This window comes from Ahaetulla prasina, chromosome 14 (assembly GCF_028640845.1).
Source record: "Ahaetulla prasina isolate Xishuangbanna chromosome 14, ASM2864084v1, whole genome shotgun sequence".
Lineage (NCBI taxonomy): Eukaryota > Metazoa > Chordata > Lepidosauria > Squamata > Colubridae > Ahaetulla > Ahaetulla prasina.
The window spans coordinates 22,960,689-22,975,007 of NC_080552.1; the positions used below are offsets into that span (position 1 = coordinate 22,960,689).

The window sequence follows — 14,319 nt, forward strand, 5'->3', positions numbered from 1 at the left end:
TCAGTTTCAGAGGAAACAAATTCTCTGAATTCTTCTTTGAACCCAAAGTGAAGATGGAATGTGCCTTAAATCAGTAAATTTATTGACTCAAGTTCTTTGTGGTGAAAGCTCATATTTAAAAAATGCATTGAGAATGATGGGTGCCCCTCTGAGTAAACCACGTTTTCCATCTTGAGGCAACCAAGGAGTTTTTGACACTTTGAGTGACACAGCCAAGCATCTGGGGGAGGGTTTGTGAAGAGGGCTGGAACTCTGGTCTGGGCCATTTCACGAATTCTGTGAAGTATTGCCAAACTGGTTTCTTACCAAATAAAAATGCTTTTTCTAAACTTGCTGCATCAGAGCCGTTCCTCATTCTTCATCTCCAAAGCTACTGTCAACATGGCTCTTTGGATATCCTTCCTCCTCAACCCAACCATCATTTTCTCCTTGGTTCTACTGCTGCTATTAGCAAGTCTGTTTCTGAGCAACCTCAGCGGGTCATCTCAACGTATGCCTCCGGGACCAATTCCCCTTCCTATCATTGGCAATTTGCATTTGATAGATATTCAAAGGCAGGATGTCTCATTTATGAAGGTAAGGAGCAAACCTTCGGTTCTCAGCAGGAATGACCTGGATGGTTATCTAAGACTTTGCAGGTTGAGAAGTGAAGTTATGGAGATGTAACAGGATAGATCAGAGGTCTTCAAACTTGGCAGCTTTAAGACTTGTGGACTTCAACTCCCAGAATTCTCCAGCCAGCATAGATAGACCTTGGTTTGATTTAAATCATGGTTGGTTTACTTTGGTTTAAGTCCTATTTGAACCTTTGGTTTAAACCATATTTTAGATTAATTTGAATCGTATTTAAAAGCTCAGTTTCTGCTCCTAATATCAATATTGGCAGTTTCACAGGTTGCATTATTTCTCAGACAGAAGAGTAACTATCCTCTTTAGAAATTCCCCCCGTTGTAGAAGGGGTGTGTGTGTGTCAGGCAGTGTACTATGTCGCTTGCATTAGGAGGGTTGTATGTCCAATAAATATACAAAACAGGGCTAGGTGGGCTTCCATCAGTGGTGAAATCTAAATTTCTTTCCTACCGGTTCTGTGGGCTTGGTGTGGCTTGGTGGGGCGGTCATGTGACTGGGTGGGCGTGGCTATGTGACTGGGGGGATCAAAAGACAGAAACTCACTAACAATGTCCTGCTGGAGCAGGGTTGGACTAGATGACCTCCAGGTCCCTTCCAGCCCTGGATTATCCTCTGAAGCTGCGTCTAGTGCCAAGTTTGTAGTCCTTCCTTCCTCTCCTTTTTCCTCCCTCCCTCCTTCCTTCCTTCCTTCCTTCCTTCCTTCCTTCCTTCCTTCCTTCCTTCCTTCCTTCCTTCCTTCTCTCTCTCTCTCTCTCTCAAAAACGAACCTCCCATTTTTTGCCTAGCAGGCTTCCGCTTTTTTACCTTTTAAAAAATGCTTTTAAAAGTAAAAAAAAAAAAAGCCTCTGACGATCATGCGGCTCAGCTGGGATCGTCAGAGTTTTTAAAAGCATTTTTCTTTGGCCAAAAATGCTTTTAAAAGCATTTTTTCTAAATCTCTTTGGCTGAAGAGGTTGTAAAAATACTTTTAAAAGGCTCTGGCAATCCTAGCTGAATTGCCTGATTGTCAGAGTTTTTAAAAGCATTTTTTCTTTGGCCAAAAAAATGATTTTAAAAGTAACAAAAAGCCTCTGATGATCATGCGGCTAAGCTGGGTTCGTCAGAGTTTTTAAAAGCATTTTTCTTTGGCCAAAAATGCTTTATAAGTTAAAAAAAGGTGCTGACGGTCACGTGGCTCAGCTGGGATCGTCAGAGTTTTTAAAAGCATTTTAAGAGTTCAGCTGAAGAGGTTGTTAAAATGCTTTTAAAAGGCTCTGGCAATCCCAGCTGAGTTGCCTGATCGTCAGAGTTTTTAAAAGCATTTTTCTTTGGCCAAAAATGCTTTATAAGTTAAAAAAAGGTGCTGACGGTCACGTGGCTCAGCTGGGATCGTCAGAGTTTTTAAAAGCATTTTTCTTTGGCCAAGAGGTGGTAGAAAAATGCTTTTAAAAGTAAAAAAAAAAAAAGCCTCTGACGATCAGGCACCTCAGCCAAGATTGTCAGAGTCTTGTTTTAACCCTTTAAAAGCATTTTAAGAGTTCAGCTGAAGAGGTTGTTTAAAATGCTTTTAAAAGCATTTTAAGAGTTCAGCTGAAGAGGTTGTTAAAATGCTTTTAAAAGCATTTTAAGAGTTCAGCTGAAGAGGTTGTTAAAATGCTTTATAAGTTAAAAAAAGGTGCTGACGGTCACGTGGCTCAGCTGGGATCGTCAGAGTTTTTAAAAGCATTTTTTCTACAATCTCTGGCTGAAGAGGTTGTTAAAAAAATGTTTTAAAAGTTAAAAAAAGGTGCTGACGGTCACGTGGCTCAGCTGGGATCGTCAGAGTTTTTAAAAAAGCATTTTTTCTACAACCTCTTTGGCCGAAAAAATGCTTTTAGAAGTTTTTTTAAAAAAGCCTCTGATGATCATGCGGCTCAGCTGGGATCATCAGAGTCTTTTAAAAGCATTTTTTCTACAATCTCTTTGGCTGAAGAGGTTGTAAAAATGCTTTTAAAAGGCTCTGGCAATCCCAGCTGAGTTGCCTGATCGTCAGAGTTTTTAAAAGCATTTTTTCTACAATCTCTGGCTGAAGAGGTTGTTAAAATGCTTTTAAAAGTAAAAAAAAGCCTCTGACGATCAGGCAGCTCACCCAAGATTGTCAGAGTCTTGTTTTAACCCTTTAAAAGCATTTTTCTTTGGCCAAGAGGTGGTAGAAAAATGCTTTTAAAAGCATTTTAAGAGTTCAGCTGAAGAGGTTGTTAAAATGCTTTTAAAAGCATTTTTCTTTGGCCAAAAATGCTTTTAAAAGCATTTTAAGAGTTCAGCTGAAGAGGTTGTTAAAATGCTTTTAAAAGTAAAAAAAAAAAGCCTCTGACGATCAGGCAGCTCACCCAAGATTGTCAGAGTCTTGTTTTAACCCTTTAAAAGCATTTTAAGAGTTCAGCTGAAGAGGTTGTTAAAAAAAATGTTTTTAAAAATTAAAAAAAAAAAAGCCTCTGACGATCAGGCACCTCAGCCAAGATTGTCAGAGTCTTGTTTTAACCCTTTAAAAGCATTTTTCTTTGGCCAAAAATGCTTTTAAAAGCATTTTAAGAGTTCAGCTGAAGAGGTTGTTAAAATGCTTTTAAAAGCATTTTAAGAGTTCAGCTGAAGAGGTTGTTAAAATGCTTTTAAAAGTAAAAAAAACCTCTGATGATCATGCGGCTCAGCTGGGATCGTCAGAGTTTTTAAAAGCATTTTTCTTTGGCCAAAAATGCTTTTAAAAGCATTTTTCTTTGGCCAAAAATGCTTTTAAAAGCATTTTAAGAGTTCAGCTGAAGAGGTTGTTAAAATGCTTTTAAAAGCATTTTAAGAGTTCAGCTGAAGAGGTTGTTAAAAAAAATGTTTTTAAAAGTTAAAAAAAAAAGGTGCTGACGGTCACGTGGCTCAGCTGGGCATGGGGGGCTGCAGGGATTTTGGCTACCGGTTCTTCGAACCACCCGCCGCCATCGCTACTGGATCGGGTGATGTGGTCTGACCTTGGAGCATTTCACCCCTGGATTCCATGTATCCGTAGATAGAACACAAGCAGAGAATTGGAGGTCCTCCCTTAAAAAAGCAGTGAGAGTGACGGGAAGATGTTTCCCCATTTGAAACTTTAGACAACATTGGCCAGGAGAGGACAAAGTCTGATGTGATCTCACACAGCTTCCTCTCAGTGGGTCCATCCATCTAACTTTCTACAACAGCTTCTAGGAAAATCATAAGAAGACCTGATGACCACAGACTTCGATTGTTCCTTCTCAATGCAATCAACTCAGAGGGGGGTGGGCATTTACCATGTCATAGGAAAATGTTCTTCTAACCAGAGAGGTTCAGGAGATGGGTCCTTCAAAGAGAGACTTTGGGGACCCTGGTGGTGGGATCTTCACCTAAGGAACTCAGTTGGCTTCTTCCTCGCCTTGGTTTAGACTTCAAGGGCTGCTTTCTCTCACAGTAGATCTTGTAGGAGAGGAGCTAAACATCGGAAGGAGTTTGGTAACCTCTTTTCCAACTAACCAAATTTATCAGTCTTTGAAACTTATGACTTTTCATAACGTTCTCCGGTAATATTACACTACTAACTAGAGCATACAAAACATGTGCTAGGCCAGTTCTCGAATACAGTTCATCTGTCTGGAACCTGCACTGCATATTAATCCAATTGAGAGAGTCCAGAAATACTTCACAAGAAGAGTCCTCCACTCCTTCTCTCACAACAAAATACCTTATGCCATCAGACTTGAAATTCTGAGTTTAGAAAATTTAGAGCTAAGCTGCCTTCGGTATGATCTAAGCATAGCTCATAAAATCATCTGCTACAACGTCCTACCTGTCAATGACTACTTCAGCTTCAACCACAACAATAGAATAGAATAGAATAGAATAGAATTTTATTGGCCAAGTGTGATTGGACACACAAGGAATTTGTCTTGGTGCATATGCTCTCAGTGTACATAAAAGAAAAGATACGTTCATCAAGGTACATACATGAGCACACAATAGATACAAACTTAAAGTGAACCATTCCAAACTCAATTGCAGAAAATATGACTTCAGTAACAGAGTGGTCAATGCCTGGAATGCACTACCTGACTCTGTGGTCTCATCCCAAAACCCCCAAAACTTTAATCTAAGACTGTCTACTGTTGACCTCACTCCATTCCTAAGAGGTCTGTAAGGGGCGCGCATAAGAGCACCAGTGTTCCTACTGCCCCTGTCCTAATGTTCCCTTTAGTTGTATTCACTTTATGTATTCAATTCATGCTTATACTTATATATATTATCTAATACGTACTCAACAAAATAGATAAATAAATAAATAAATAAATAAAATAGAATTTGTTAGGCTATTAAATTCCTCACAGGCTTCCAACCAGGGGTGAAATGCTCCCGGTTCAGACCGGATTGCCTGATCTGGTAGCGATGGTAGTGGGTGGTTCGGAGAACTGGTAGCAAAAATCCCTGCCCCCCCCCCCACCATGCCCAGCTGAACTGTGTGATCATTACTTTTAAAAGCATTTTTTCTTTGGCCAAAAAAATGCTTTTAAAAGTAAAAAAAAGCCTCTGATGATCATGCGGCTCAGCTGGGATCGTCAGAGCCTTTTAAAAGCATTTTTTTCTACAATCTCTGGCTGAAGAGGTTGTTAAAAATGCTTTTAAAAGGCTCTGGCAATCCCAGCTGAGTTGCCTGATCGTCAGAGGCTTTTAAAAGCATTTTTTACAACCTCTTTGGCCGAAGAGGTGGTAGAAAAAATGCTTTTATAAGTTAAAAAAAAAAAGTTGGCCACACCCACACAGTCACATGACCACCACCACCCCACTAAGCCACGCCCACAGAACCGGTAGTAACAAATTTTACATTTCACCCCTGCTTCCAACTCTCAGCAATGTGATCAGGGGATGGGTTCTGAACATCTTCTCGTCCATGTCCTCCTCCAGCTTTCCAAAACCTACGGCCCCGTCTTCACGTTCCATTTGGGTCTACAGAAGATTGTGGTGCTGGTTGGCTACGAGGCGGTGAAAGAAGCTCTCCTGAGCAAGAGAAATGAGTTTATCGACAGGCCTCCGATCCCCATATTCTTACAGATCCAGCATGAGAACGGTAACCGTACCTGGGAATAAATAAGAGAGCTGATCTTTAGAGTCCAACCTTCCAAAGATGCAACGGAAGGAAAGTAGGGGAGGCAGCAGAATCACAGTGCTCGTCCTTTACATGTTTGGTTTTTTTAAATGTATATATTGTGCTTTTTTTAAAAAAAAATCCCTGGGAATCAGAGAGAATTTGGGAAACTGTGCTTGAGGGACACTCTAATCATCATGCAACTAAACGCCCTTTAATTCTTGAAGATGCACACAGGCAGAAATTCACAACACGCATCCATATTTGGCCTTAGCATCAAGGCAAGGGAGATAGGAGAAGCTGGTCAGCCAAGATGGCTCTTGCACAGGTGGAGCTGGGCTGGAGATCACTCTGCATTGACCATCTTTTAGTTGTCCTTTCCCTTGAGGCAACCATTCTTGGTTCCATCTATGGTTGAAAGGTTTCTGCTGTTTGATTTCTGGTCAGCTTCATTCCCATCTCTTCTTTGCTGCATGGAGCTAGTAAGAAGAGAAATAAGGTTGATCAATTATAGGAGACCTTTGAGGGAATTCTATGAGATACGGTCCTCCTTTTGATGGGACATGAATGAAGGGAGTGTGTTCCTCAGGTTTGTTCTTCTCCATTGGAGAACTGTGGAAGGACACCCGTCGGTTCGCCTTGACCACGATGCGGGATCTTGGGATGGGCAGCTCCCTGATGGAAGGAAAGATCCTTGAAGAGCTCAATTTCCTGGTGGAGAAGGTCAACTCCTTTAAAGGTGAGAGCCTTCTTCCGTTCTTCATCCCGGGTTCTTCTACATCCTTCGTCTGCTCTTTGAATTATCTTCTGTTCTTCTTTCTTTTTTCAGGTGAGCCTTTTGCACTGCAGACCTTCTCTGAAGCTCCAACCAACATCACCTTCACTATCCTCTTTGGTGAAAGGTTTGACTACGCCGACCCAACTTTCACCACGCTCTTAAGAAACATCTACGAAGTGATGAGTCTTCTGGGAGCTCCAGCCTTACATGTAAGATGGCCTTTCCTTGGTTTTCCTTGCAAAGGGCAAAAGGCCTTCAGAGAAGTCCCAAGGGTGCTTTTTCAGGAGGCAACTGGACTTTCTGGGTTTTTTTCTTTGAAGACATTTCGCTTCTCATCCAAGAAGCTTCTTCAGCTCTGACTGGATGGTGGGGACTCAGGAGGCAGAGAATAGATGGAGGCAGGACCAGCCAGAGGTGGCATTTGCTGGATCTCCGAATTGTTCAAAACTTCTGCTACCAGTTCTTCAGAACCGGTCAGAACCTGCTGGATTTCACCCCTGATCCAAACTCAACTTCCATACGACATATCAGGTTTCAAACCCTCCCAGGTCTGTTGGGCAAGGAACCAAGGTTGGAAGAATTGGAGCCATCTTTTCCAGGCAGAGAAAGAAAAATGTTTTTACCCGGAGCTAAAACACGGCTGTAACCTCCCAGCTTTGTCTCTCCACGTGTGAGCAGAGCACACACTCAATTCCTGCCAGTCAGTCCCTTGGCCAAATTTGGTTTGTTCTGCGCATTCCTCCCATGGAGATACAATCGCCCAGCCCGGCTGATGGTTTTAAATTAAACCCAAATGTGACAGAAAGGAACATCGCCCCTCCCCTCCCACTTTTTTTTATTATTCATTTGGAACTTTGCTTTGTGCCACAAGGCTCCAGAGGGGAAAATGTGTCTCCAGGCCTCCTGAAATGCAGAGAGGAGGGCTGACTTCTCCTAAATTTGGATAGCAGCTTCTTTTGCCAAGGTTGCTCCAAGCCATGACAAGATGGCAGGGACCACAAGGGAGGAATATCCAAAGGTGCCTTCTCTCAGTTGATAAATCGGTCACATCTGCAACATATCGCAAATTCCAATGGAGGAGAATATTTGTAGCTCAGGGTTGAAATGAAGGGTGCTTGGTGCTCTCTGAGCTTGGTAGTTTTCTTGTAGACTTTTCATTACCGAACTAGATAATATCATCAATGCTAGAAGGGAGTGGGGTTTGCAGAGAGGAGGAGGAGGAGGAAGAAGAAGAAGAAGAGGAGGAGGAGGAAGAGGAGGAGGAGGAGGAGGAAGAAGAAGAGGAAGAAGAAGAGGAAGAAGAAGAGGAAGAAGAAGAGCAGGAGGAGGAGGAGAAGGGGAAGGGGAAGAAGAGGAGGAGGAGAAGAAGAAAAAGAAGGAGGAGGAGGAGGAGGGGTGGAGGATCTTTGGTGTTCTCTGAGCTGGGTGGTTTTCTTGCAGACATTTCATCACCAAACTAGGTCACATCATCAGTGCTAGAAGGGAGTGGGGTTTACATTGATGATATGACCTAGTTTGGGTCATGAAACATCTGGAAGAAAACCACCAAAGACCCTTCCCTGTGCAAATGTCTGCTTCTTGCTTCAGAAAGAAATGCTTGTGGCTGGAGAGATGCGCAGGGGAGCAACCCAAATAAGTGGCTTGGAAAAGCTGCCTGGAAGGGAAGGAGAAAATGTCAGGGTTTCTGGAAATTGAGGAAACAAGGGACACCCCCTCCCTCCCCCTTCAGGGCCTCTAGATAATCTTGGCATTGAGTCACCCATTCCCATCCAGAAAGCAGGAAGAGAATGGCAGGAGCCAAAATGACATTTGGACCGGAGTTCTGGACTTGGAATGATGCGTTCCGGTTATAATTTTTCCCCTTCGTTCTCTTGATGGAATCCAGCATCTGCTTTGCAGAAGAAGAGGACCAGCCCTTCCAAGTGCTCCCATTTCCTCCTGGTTTACTTGGAGGCAGCTTCGGCCCCATCAATTTTCAACCCCATTAATAATTGCTGGAATTTCTAGAATAATTCTTTTTTAAATGCTAAAGATCAGGCAGAAATCTGTTGTGCTTCCATGTTTGGCTCCTCTGACTCCTTTGTGCTTTACCAGATTTCTAACAGAGCCATGATAAAATTTTGGTGTTTTGTTTTTTTTTAAATTGCTCCTTTTTCAAAAGAAATGTCATTGCTGTCTTTTTGTTATTTTTCCCGTCCATAAAGTGTTTTGTTTTCCTTTTTCCAGATTTACATTTATGGATTCTGTCTAGATTAGAAAAGCTTCCCCCTAAAAGCAAAAATTTATTTGCTGTTTAAAAAAAAAAAAGATAAGGAGAATAGCTGCTCTTCGTACCTTCAAAATGTTGAATTAAAATTTGAGTTTTTCCGTAGGAAAGGATTTCCTTAGTTAAAGCTCTAAAGCTCCCCGGTTTCTGCGCAGATCAAAAAACGAAAATATTGACTAAAAGAAATTTAGGCACACACCCCCACACACAAATGAACAGAAAAAGGGACATGGTGGCTCAGTGGCTAATGGCTCAGCGGTTCGAATCCCTTGTGCCGCGTAACGGGGGTGAGCTCCCGTTCCTTGTCCCAGCTTCTGCCAACCTAGCAGTTCGAAAGCAGGTAAAAAAGGCAAGTAGATAAAATAGGAACCACCTTTGGTGGGAAGAGAACAGCGTTCCGTGTGCTTTTGGTGTTGAGTCATGCCGGCCACATGACCACGGAGACGTCTTCGGACAGCGCTGGTTCTTCGGCTTTGAAACGGAGATGAGCAGCACCCCCTAGAGTCAGGAACGACTAGCATATATGTGCGAGGGGAACCTTTACCTTTACCTGTTAAATGAACAGAGATGATCATTGTAAGGTCTCGTTCCCATCTATGGGTTTTTGTCTTGATTTATTTGCTCTTTTCCAGCTGTATAACGTCTACCCGTTCCTTGGCTTCCTTCTCAAACCCCATAAGAGGATCTTGAAAAGGATCAAGGAAACTTGCACCATCATCGAGAAATACCTGCGAGCCAGCAAGGAGACTCTCAGCAGGAACCAGCTCCAAAGCTACATCGACTCCATGCTCTTCAAACAGCAACAAGAGGTTGGCGTCTCTGTCTTAGGAGATCACAGAAAACTTAAGCGCATCCTAAAATAATTTTCCAGTCTGGGTTCCTGAGATGTATAGGGTTACAATTCTTCTTTCTCTTTCTCTTTTTTCTCTCTCTCTTTCTCTTTCTTTCTCTCGTTCTTTCTTTTTCTCTTTCTCTCTTTCTCTTTTTTTATCTCTCTCTCTCTTTCTTTGATTCTCTCTTTCTTTCTTTCCTCTTTCTTCCTCTCTCTCTTTCTTTGATTCTCTATTTCTCGCTTTCTCTTTCTTTTTCTCTTTCTTTCTCTTTCTCTCTCTCTCTCTCTTTATTTCTCTCTCTTCATTTCTTTCTCTTTCTTTCTCTTTCTTTTTATTTCTTTCTCTCTCTTTCTCTCTCTCTCTTTCCTCTTTCTCTCTCTCTTTCTCTTTTTATTTCTCTCTCTCTTTCTTTTTATTTCTTTCTCTCTCTTTCCGCTCTCTCTCTCTTTCCTCTTTCTCTCTCTCTCTTTCTCTCTTTATTTCTCTCTCTCTTTCTCTTTATTTCTTTCTCTTTCTTTCCGCTCTCTCTCTCTTTCCTCTTTCTCTCTCTCTCTTTCTCTCTTTATTTCTCTCTCTCTTTCTCTTTATTTCTTTCTCTTTCTTTCCGCTCTCTCTCTCTTTCCTCTTTCTCTCTCTCTTTCTCTCTTTATTTCTCTCTCTCTCTTTCTCTTTATTTCTTTCTCTCTTTCTTCCTCTCTCTCTCTCTCTCTTTATTTCTCTCTCTTTCTTTATTTCTCTTCTTTTCTCTTTCTCTTTCTCTCTCTCTCTTTCTCTCTTTATTTCTCTCTCTCTTTCTCTTTATTTCTTTCTCTTTCTTTCCGCTCTCTCTCTCCCCTCTCTTTCTCTCTCTCTTTCTTTGATTCTCTTTCTCTTCATTTCTTTCTCTTTCTCTCTTTATTTCTCTCTCTCTGTCTTTATGTCTCTCTCTTTTTTCTCTCTCTCTCTCTCACACACACACACCCACACACCCCAGTCTGCCTTCCCAGTCCACATTCTTTTGTTTGATCAAACCAATTTTTGCCTCTTGTGTTTAAGGGAGAGAACGGCAAGAAGAGCACATTTCACAACCCCAATGTCGTGGCCTCAGTTCTTGACCTTGTCATGGCTGGGACGGAGACCACGGCCACCACTCTGCAGTGGACCGTCCTGATGATGATGAAGTACCCTGAGATTCAGAGTAAGCTAGAACTCTCTTTTGCTAAGGCACCTGCTTTGGGCTGAATTGGGGGAGGTTGATCCCCGCAAGTCGTAAGTCACCTAGGAGAGGCTGTTGAGCCAGGTTTATCCCTCCTGCTGTCAGTGGCACCCAGGAGAAAATTACAAGTAGCCAGAAACAACTCCAAACTCGTCAAGGGCCACAGAGTCTCTGACCTGGAACAGGAGGGGCAGAGATAGCAGTCGAGTTCCTCCAAAGTTTAGAAGGTGGTTATTATGGGCTAGTGGCAGTTGTCCTTGAAGGCCAGCAGACAGAATGCTTTGGAGCTCATCCCAACTTGCTCAGAGGGTTGGAAAGCAGCTGATCTCCTCCTCAAGCTTTCTGCAGTTGAAGAACAAGTCAAAGAAACACAGCTGCCTCCCCGGGGCTGATGAAGGAAAGAAGCTTTAGCTTCCTGGCCCTGAACTTTCGGACTTTCGCTCTTCCTGCAGGGAAGGTCCAACAGGAAATCCAGCGAGTCGTTGGATCAGAACGTTTGCCGGTCTACGAAGACAGGAAGCAGATGCCCTTCACCAATGCTATGATTCATGAAGTCCAGCGGTTTGCTTCTATCGTGCAACATTTCCCACGCTGCACCGCCATGGACACCCACTTCCGAGGTTACTTTATTCCAAAGGTATGGCCAAAGGTATGACCTAGGACAGGGGTCTCCAACCTTGCTCGCTTTGTGGACTTCAACTCCCAGAATTCTGGGAGTTGAAGTCCACAAATCTTAAAGCAACCAAGGTTGGAGACCCCTGACCTAGGAGGTGGTGCTCAGAGCCCCAAGTGGCAGGAGAAATGCTGGGGCTGAGAAAGCTTTGCGGAGAATGGGGATGTCCATGAAGGTCCATCTTACGTTGACTTGGACCATCCGGATTCAGGACTCCTGCCAGGGGGCCTACCTCAAACCTTTTCCTTTTCCCCTGAAAACATAAAAGCCGGGACTCATTTCTTCCTGGACTAATTTCTCAATTTGCTTCTGCTGCAGGGAACACCAATATTTCCCTCTCTGACATCGGTGCTTTATGACGAAACCCAGTGGGAGACTCCCTACAGGTTTAACCCCAACCATTTTCTGGATGCCGAAGGGAACTTTCTGAGGAAAGATGCCTTCTTGCCTTTCTCAGTCGGTGGGTGAAGAAGACCTCTGTGTGAGGAGGGTCTGGGGGTAGGAAAGAGAGGAGGTTTTGTCTGTCTCCTTTTCTGTCTTCTGTTTTAAAAATGACCTTGGGGTACTTGTTGCAGGTCGCAGGAACTGTCTTGGAGAAAACCTAGCCAGGATGGAACTCTTCATTTTTGTGGTTGGGCTGTTGCAAAGGTTCACATTTCAAGCCCCACCTGGAATGAGGGAAGAAGACCTGGAGCTCACGATCGAACCTGCCTTCACTCGGAGGCCACATTCCTACTCCACCTGTGCTGTCCCCACAAACTAACTCTGGGTTTCTCAGCCGTGGCCACTTGAAGGGGTGTGGACTTCAACCCCCAGAATTCCCCAGCCGCTCTCCTGTCTCTTGATTTAATCCAGTCTTCTACTCTTTACCAACTACATTAGTAATCTTTCAGCAGCGTTTCTTAAGCTTGGCTACTTTAACAGGGGTCGTGACCCAGGACCAAGTAGGCAGTAGTAGACGCAATTAGTTCGAAAACAAACAGACTTTATTAGAACAGCTGAGAATTAACTCATTCTCAGTGTCGTCCAAACTAAATCAAAACAAATTCTTCATAACACAATTCTTCAGGCTTAATCACAAACTTTGGTTTAATCAGGCAAACTGCCAAAGGCTTTTCTTGGCAAAAGTTCAAAAGCAGAAGACGCCGACAAGAAATAAATGCAGCAAGACAAAGCTATCAACGTTGTTTTCCGGCAAAGAACTCAAACGCCGTTGCTGGTCTTTTAAGCCTTATGGGAGGGGCCAATCATCTCTTGGCCCTACTCCTGAGTCGTCCTCTTTGCTTTAGCTGTTCTTGCCTTTTGGCAGCTCATCTCATGCGTGCATTAGGAACAGGCTCTTCCTGTTCCTCTGCCTCAATACTTGCAGCCTCTGGAGGCTCCAGAGTCCGCACCTCACTCCCAGATGGTTCTGGCCCCATCTCTGCCTCTGATGCAGAGCCCTCATCCGGGCCTTCCCCAGCCTCCAGGACTGGCCCATGTTCTTCTTCAGCCTCATCACTGTCCGACTCCATTGCCAGCTCCACAGGCTGCTGGCAGACCACAACAACAGGTATGGACCTCAACTCCCAGAATTCCTGAGCCAGCATTGCAAGTTGGGATATGCTCCAAAACACAGCTGGCTGGGGAATTCTGGGAGTTGAAGTCCACTCCTTTTAAAGTGTCCAAGGTTAAGAAACACGGATCTAACACTAATTTAGAAGCTCTTCTGTGCAAAGCGTGTTAAAGCAACTAAGGCCATTGACAAATACGGTTCCGTTACGCTTTGCAAAATACTTGGGACTGCACTTTATTTCCAAACTGAAATTAAATTTAGAGTGGGTGCTAAATTAATGCTACTGCCATTAAAGTGTATTGCAAATGAGTGGAGCTGTTTGTGTCCAGTCACTATTACCATCCATTTCTTGACAAATAGAAATTATTATTTACATATTTGGGGAATTAAATCTGTGCCATGGGCTCTGGAAAGGGTTTTCGGTTTTACAAATAAGAACAGCCCATTACAAACATGGGAAAATAAGGTGTATGGTCAAAATAGTGGAAGACCCAAAATCTTGTATATGAAAAGTGTTAACTAAACCCATATTTTAATTGCTAAAGTCCTGCAGCTGTGCTGATCTACACTTCCCATCATCTTTAGCAACCAACGATGGGAGACAGAGCACATCATAAATTGAAACATTGGTACATCATGGTTATTTTGTGGCTTCTGTTCTACTCCCTTTTCTCACTCACTTCATCCCTTTAAACTTTGGGCCTCTTTGGAAAACTTTTGATATGTTCTAATATTTAGATTCTCCCCCCACCTATTGATGTGGTGCTATCAGTTCCTATCTTTTACCCTGCTGCCACCTAGTGGTGACAAGAGAGTTATGACTGTCCCTTGCTCAGTTCTTAATTTCTGCTGCCCCCTTCTGGTCCATTCATGGAACAGGAACTTGTGTTTTCACAACCAGTTTAGGAAAAGACGAGAGGAGATTTGATCGATTCTGCAGGATGCAGCATCAGTGTCTGAATACTTTGCTGGCTTGAAGAGGCCTCAAAAGCAGCATCTCCACAGGCAGCTCCTGAACCACAGATTGTGGGTTCTTGTGTTTGGACACGCAAGTTGAGTCACTGGGAGTCGCTTAAGACCCTCACTCTTGGTTATGCGGTCCTGAGATGAGGCTCAAGCAGGGGTGAAATGCGATCGGTAGTAATAAAAGCTACCGGTTCGTATTTCTGATGATCAGCTGTGCTGCGCAATTTATAATAGCTAGAAAGCAGGAAACAAGAAGAGTTCTCCATTCCTCTGAAAACAATAAAATACCCTATCCCACCAGACTTGAAATCCTCGGCTTAGAAAA

General features: G+C 43.2%; 1 protein-coding gene across 2 annotated transcripts; it reads left to right on the plus strand.

The window, feature by feature from the left end:
• Nucleotides 1-336: 336 nt before the first annotated feature.
• LOC131185090 (cytochrome P450 2W1-like) lies at nucleotides 337-13,337 on the plus strand. Of its 2 annotated transcripts, XM_058157198.1 has the most exons (9): nucleotides 338-576; nucleotides 5,548-5,710; nucleotides 6,318-6,467; nucleotides 6,558-6,715; nucleotides 9,405-9,581; nucleotides 10,641-10,782; nucleotides 11,253-11,437; nucleotides 11,792-11,933; nucleotides 12,049-13,337. In XM_058157198.1, the coding sequence occupies exons 1-9, from the start codon at nucleotides 382-384 to the stop codon at nucleotides 12,234-12,236; spliced, it is 1,500 nt and encodes a 499-aa protein (XP_058013181.1). In that variant the 5' UTR covers nucleotides 338-381; the 3' UTR covers nucleotides 12,237-13,337. The 2 variants fall into 2 exon arrangements, with proteins under 2 accessions (XP_058013182.1, XP_058013181.1); XM_058157199.1 differs by lacking the exon at nucleotides 11,792-11,933 and having other exon boundaries at nucleotides 337-576; nucleotides 12,049-12,215.
• Nucleotides 13,338-14,319: the final 982 nt, after the last annotated feature.

Coding starts and splice junctions, on each gene's coding strand:
- LOC131185090 (XM_058157198.1), top strand. CDS start 382: ATGGCTCTTTGGATATCCTTCCTCCTCAACCCAACCATCATTTTCTCC. Junction 577..5,547: donor AGGATGTCTCATTTATGAAG/GTAAGGAGCAAA, acceptor GTCCTCCTCCAG/CTTTCCAAAACCTACGGCCC. Junction 10,783..11,252: donor GAAGTACCCTGAGATTCAGA/GTAAGCTAGAAC, acceptor CTCTTCCTGCAG/GGAAGGTCCAACAGGAAATC.